The 6,777-nt window shown below is 34.9% G+C and overlaps 1 protein-coding gene across 1 annotated transcript; it reads left to right on the top strand.

Annotated features, from left to right (window-relative positions):
- The first annotated feature begins 375 nt into the window (after window positions 1-375).
- Window positions 376-5,537, top strand: LOC108685379 (glutamate receptor ionotropic, kainate 2-like). The gene is made up of 4 exons (XM_018190135.1): window positions 376-606; window positions 1,998-2,113; window positions 3,611-3,766; window positions 5,484-5,537. Exons 1-4 carry the CDS (start codon window positions 402-404, stop codon window positions 5,535-5,537), a joined length of 531 nt encoding a protein of 176 aa, XP_018045624.1. The 5' UTR covers window positions 376-401.
- Window positions 5,538-6,777: the final 1,240 nt, after the last annotated feature.

Raw genomic sequence — 6,777 nt, 5'->3', positions numbered from 1 at the left:
TAAAATTACTATAAATTATAAAAATGAAATATAAAAGTTATATCTTGTTAACTCAACCATGATTATTTTTCTGTATACAAGTGCCGAAACGGAGAAGTTAAATAGCGTACTATATTGTTATCTCAAGTTCTGCAAGTAATTGAGTTAAATCCGTTTCTCCGACGAGCTAAGAATCTCCAATCGGAACCGCAGAACCCGAGAATATTCTCCTATTAATTCGAGAGCGCCGATGCGTGCAATTAGGGATGTAAGCGAGACGTGATATCCTCCCCCAAAGTAAGGCATGCCTACTTCGAGGTTAACCGATTTCCACTCCGACGTTCCACCGTTTAACGGCACGCGTTCTCAACCACGAAATTCTCGGCATGATCTAGGATTCCAATTTCTCGACGTACCAACGCATGTGGTCCTTCATGGACTCGGCGAAGCCGTCGGTATTTACGGGGAGCAACGGTGAGGGTGTGGATCGAGTGATCTCAGGAAAAGGCAGCTATGCATTCCTGATGGAATCCACCTCCATCGAATACGTAATCGAAAGGAAGTGCGACCTTACTCAAGTCGGCGGTCTCTTGGACTCTAAGGGATACGGCATAGCCATGCCGCCAAGTAAGTGTTAATAGAAACGCTTTTATACATGTGTACTACATGCCACAGAAGGAATAAAAATTGTCACAGAAGCAATAAAAATTCATGCGATCCATACAAACACGCTGTTAAATGAAAATCGTACAAACAAAAAGAAGTTCGATAATTAAAATGTGAAGGAAAAGATAAGTGAATGGGAAACATTAATATGAATTTCTTGAAATAATTTTTGTATCTCTAATAAATCAGTCTGTAAAAACTTATTAAATATTTTATTTTTATTATTTGAATATTCTAATTATATATATGTATACATTTAACACTTCAATTCATCACGAAGTAATTTAATATATCGTTGGTTTGTGTTGGTCGAAAACGAAATATGTTATAATATGTATGTACCTCAATAGTTGTAGATTTCAAAACTATGCTATTCAATGCAAATGCTACAGTGCTAATTAACTTTTTTGCTACATCTCAACAATTCAAACACTCCGCAATATAAACACCTGGTGAATCAAGATTTTATAATAATAATCGATGAATGTGCAATATGTGGTTGTAGTATTAATCAGCATACAATAGTATTAAACAGCATACAAAGGAGCATTAAAATTCACAATTATTAAGAGATGTATCATTATGTTAGTTACGTTGAATCTAATGTAAACGAACGATAATATATACTTCGTATTAAATATTAATATTAGTTGATGTATTAAATATCAGCTTTTTCTGTGTTCTAATAAATATTATTATTCCATTTCATTTAATTCATTCTGTGATTTTAGGTTATGTAATAAGTAAGATTATGTTCTCTTTTTCTCGCTTGGATATTATTATGGAAGTTTAAAATTATATGCACAACTTCAATAATTTAACAAAAGAAAAGATAATTTTATTTATTAATTTCCAACGTTACGATATCTCAATAATTTCTATTAATGAAAAGCGAATCTAGAACATTCAAAAGAAAAAGTGTCTTCAATCAATATATTACAGTATAAAGTGCTTATATCGGCCTATCTACTCTCTCGAATAAAAGAAATTCTCATTCAATTAAAACTTCTTCTTCACGCAAATGAAATTCTGATAGAAAGAAAATGCAAATCGTTCCCTCCTTGCATCGAGAGATTCGCACGAGCTAGTTGGTTTATCTGCCACACTTATTCCGAGAGATCGAATAAAATCGCATTGCCGGTCTCCTTGCTGATCTCGCGGCTGCGCGAAAATACCGGTCGATAGCAAGTGTCGCCATGAAGGAAGCGATCGCGCACGATATTGCCGGCAAAACGTTGGCGCGAGGGAACGATTGCCACAACGGTACTTCCGAAAGTTGCGCGAAAGTACGACACTATGAGGCGATAAAAGTAGCCTAGGAGGAGTTTCTCAAAACGACCTTGGAACTTCAGATTCGCCATATAGAACAGCCATAAGCGAAGCTATTCTGAAGCTGCAGGAGGAAGGGAAACTTCATATGCTGAAAACGCGCTGGTGGAAGGAGAAGCGAGGCGGTGGATCTTGCAGGGTGAGTAAATATGTATTTTAAGGCGAATTTATACGGTTTACTTGTAATCTCAGAATGTGCGAGTCTTAAATATAAATAAATAGATAAAATTTTAGAAAATTTATATAAAAACAATATTACCTACAAAAAACTTTAACTCAGGATATTACAGAAAAAAGTTAATTTGAAGGAATCTGGAAAAAAAGATTTGATAGAAAATGGAGCAGATCTCTTTGTATACGAAATAAATATGGAAAAAGAAATTGATAATCTTACTTTAACAATATTCTCGTAAAAATGATTGAAATAGATACAAGATACCTATTAAAAACACAAAAACAATTTTAATTACAATAATCTTTTATTTTTTATAGTAATCAATGAACAAAAGTTTATTGATCTTCATACTTTTACATTGAATTCCTGTCTATTTTAATTAATGGCTTTTTTTATTGTAATTTCTTTATCCATTTTAACATAGCTTGTAAAAGAAAACCGTGTGTGAATTTGCTTTTAATCCATCATCATTTCCCACTTTTCTCATGAAGGATATTCTGGCACGCTAGCACACTCAAGAAGTGCGCGCTCGAAATTCTTGTGCCAGACTCCAGCAACTCCCCTCATCCGTCAGAGAAGAGCGGAGTTGCTGGAGGTTGAGGCGGCACGCGAGGAAGACTATTTCGCGAATTCACGAAATCGGGGTTTCACCAAGCTCGCGATTATCGTTGCGCGTACTGCTATTTCTCGCGCAGCTACGCCGATAAATTCTTCCGATAATTCACCGGCTTCTCCTTACTCGAGCAAACTTACCGCAGTTTGATGGACGAACATTAAATTGATGATTATAACGAATTAATTCCTCGATGTTAATCTCCTTTACAACTGTTACAAAACACTGAAGATCTATGACATTTAAGCTGTGTTTTTAAAATTACAATTAATGTTAATCTAAAAAAAAAAGAGTATTAATACTAAAAAAAATTTATATTTCTAATATATTAATATAAATCTTTTCGGTGTAAAGTATTGATAAAGGATTGAACACTTTAAAACTGCGACATATCGATTAAAAGATTTAATAATCAATATCAATTATTAACGAAACAAAAGAAAAAAAATTCCTTGACTTTTTCTGATTTTTTTAAGAAAATTCCATGATTTTTTCCGATCTTCCTGACTATATTTTAATTCTCTAATTTGTTCTCGATTTTTCTTAACCGCTAACAATCCTGAATATGCCATTTACTCTCCTCTCAACACTTTAATCCATCAGCCCAAGTGCGAGTAAGCACGATCAAATTTTCGCAATATTATCCACGACGCGCATCCTCTGCGAACTGCTTCAATAATGAACACCCAAGCGCGAAAGCCGCGTGTGCATTAACGACGTGCACAACAGACTAAACGCGAAAACCACCGTTTCCCCAGCGGCGCATTACCCATGCAGCAGACTATATTCTACTTGTAACCGTCCGCGTTAATGCGCCACAGGCTAATCGATGTTTCTCTCATGGTTAGGACGACACCTCGAAGAGCAGCTCGGCGGCGAACGAGCTTGGTCTGGCGAACGTCGGCGGAGTCTTCGTAGTGCTGATGGGCGGCATGGGTGTTGCCTGCGTGATCGCAGTTTGCGAATTTGTGTGGAAGAGCCGGAAAGTAGCCATCGAGGAGCGGGTGAGTGACGCGAAATAACACATAGAGGAAGATCGCGCGGTAACCACGCCGGAAATCACCGCCTCAGGATCCGCCACTATACGACTTGATCTTGACGCGATCTATCCCGACATACCGCGCGAGTACATCAGTTGATGTTCGCACGATGGTGGAGTTCCTCTCTAATGGTCTCGATACAGAACCACTCGGGTCTGATCGCTCGCACGGCTCGAGACCCTCAACGATCTACGTATTGTTGGCGAGGATGAATAATTATAGCTTTCACACGTACATAATTTCCCTCATTTTTCTACCACTATCGTTACCGCCGTACATCGTTTCTTCCATTCGTCATTATCCTCATTGTCTTGCTATATACGCGAATATCGTCGTTAGTCGGGCAGACAAGACGTTCGTCCTCACTCATTACTGAGGACATATCGCTTCGAATCTCTATTGCTCTATGCTAAAGAAATGCCCAGAGTATTTGTGACTTGTAACTCGAAATCCAAACAGTTCAAACTTTTGAAAAAAACATAGCAAGAAAAATTACTAGAAATTTATTTCGTGGAATTAATTATTAACGTTTGAAAGAATTTAATCTTTAAATAATTGTCGCACGTTTTTTTAAATTAATTTCCATTTCTTCTAAATTAATTTTCATAAATTTTGAATTTTAAACGATTCAAACTTATATTTTTAAATATATTTTGTTCCTATTATTTTAATGTTAAAAAATTATGTCGGTTGTTTTAATTTTGAGAGCTTTATTAGGATACACAAATGAACAGATAGTCATGTTTAACGAAAGCGTCGTGATTACCGCAGAGAGACGCGGCCATAGAAACGCAGTAAACTTGATGAAAAAATTTCCAGCGAAATTCGCTTTGGTCGAGAGCGAGAAAATGGAATTAACGTATGCAAAATCTCAGTGCCGCGCACTCACGATGACCGGCACGCGGTTTAAGCAACATGTATTCGTGCCAACGTTTACATATATTCAAAGGAAGAAGCAAACAGGCAACTATTTGAGGAGGACTCGTCGAGGAATACGAATATGCTTTGCGCGGATCATTCCCTGTACGCTAAAGTAAACAGTTCTATGAGCTTACGGACGTCGGTATTACTCTATCTCCTTTCAAACCGCGTTACACTCCTATAGAGAGGCACGATGAAGGCAAAAATTCCTTCTACAAAAATTCAAATCGGTTGAAATCGATCATATCGATCGACTCGAAGCTCGAGATCCTGCGATGAATAGTACGACTTTCGAACAGATCGGATGGTATACTTGAATTTTTATGATATGTAAGATTTTTTTACGATACGTAGGATCGTTTCATATCGTCATCACGATTGCTATTACAATACTGAATACAATATAATATATACAGACGATATATCGAAAAGATAAAAAAAGTCATGAATAAATAATTATACAATAAAATACAATAAATGTATTAATTATTATTTTATTTTTATTATATATGAAATCGATCTATTTTCCATCGTGAAAGAATAATTAATCACAATGCTCATATAAAAAATTACGATAACAAACGATACGATAAACAAATTCAATATGCTTATATTATTAAAAAAATAACGAGAAAGCATGAATAGAATAAAAATTTTGCTTTCGTAAGCATCGATAGCGCACATTTTTTCCCGCTTTGATTATTGTAACAATGACTGAATATAACGAATCTGATTCGGGCATTTTGGTGTTCTGTTTTAGAAGCAGAAATCGTCGGGGAAATCGATCTGCGAAGGTTTTACTGATCTGCACTAGCGACGGTACGCGCTGCACTGCGAAAAAAACAGATTCTTAAACTCAAGCCGTACCTCAAAACGTATCCGATCCGAGTTCAGTGGACCTAAGGAAGAACTCCATCACGAGAGATCGGAAAACTGTATAAAGATCATAAAATTATAGGAATAAACGAAGATAATCGGACAAAACAAGCAACAAACTTTGATCTTTCCAATTTTCTTCATAAAATTTTGTCAAATACTGACAATTTAATTTAATAAAATAGTTTGGGAAGTACAGAACTATTTCTCTTTAAATTAAACGCAAGAATATAATTTGTTCAACATTTTAAAAGTTTGATTAATCAAGTTGTCTCTAAAATTATATAGAATATCCTAAATTCATAATTAAAAAAAAAAGTTCTCGAAAAATTAAATAAAAAAGATATATAAATTTTTATTTCAAGTTATAATGTTCCAGATATATATATACTTTAAATCTAACTACCACAAATTATGTTTAGTTGATCACCTGTCATACAGTCACTAATACTATCGCACGCAAAATTCATAGATTCACAATTAGTGGCTGTTTAAATCTAATCTGTGACGACTAAATTTAAACTCCAATATCTTAAAAATTACTAATTTATAAATAATTTTTTATTTAATTTTTCAAAAATTTTCTTTCTTTTTTTCTTGTTTTGGCATCAAATTCTTGTTTCTATTCATGGCGACCAGACTATTGAAATTCAATTAATGGCAGTACAAATTTTTCAATAAAAAAACGTATGATTGTTGCAATATACGTAATAAATAATCAGAATAAAAAAATGACATAAATGAAAGATTGGAAAGGTCAATGGTAATTGCCATTTGCTCATATCAAAACTTAGATTACACGAAGACTTTAAACCTCGCAATAGGAAAGGCTATGTCCTTCCTCGCGAAGTCGCAAATGTTTCAATCGACATTAAAATACTTTAAAATCAAGACAAGAACCGCGGTGTTCACAATTTAGTAGTGCTGCGGACGAACTTTTAAGAACAATCACGATTTTATACCGGCTAGATAGTGAATGTATAGTATACCAGATTATGAGACATTTTACTGTAAATAATATATAATTGTCGAAGTAATCAATATGCGATCGTAAGTGTGCGTGGAAGTCCGTACGCTTCTCGAGTTGATAATGTTGACATAAGTAATAATCCGAAAGAGCAAGTGGATATACTGGAAACTTACCGTATTCTTATCAAAATTGGAATATTTAACAATTT

This window comes from Atta colombica, unplaced genomic scaffold (genome assembly GCF_001594045.1).
Source record: "Atta colombica isolate Treedump-2 unplaced genomic scaffold, Acol1.0 scaffold153, whole genome shotgun sequence".
NCBI lineage: Eukaryota > Metazoa > Arthropoda > Insecta > Hymenoptera > Formicidae > Atta > Atta colombica.
This window is presented reverse-complemented; position numbering and strand designations above follow the sequence as displayed.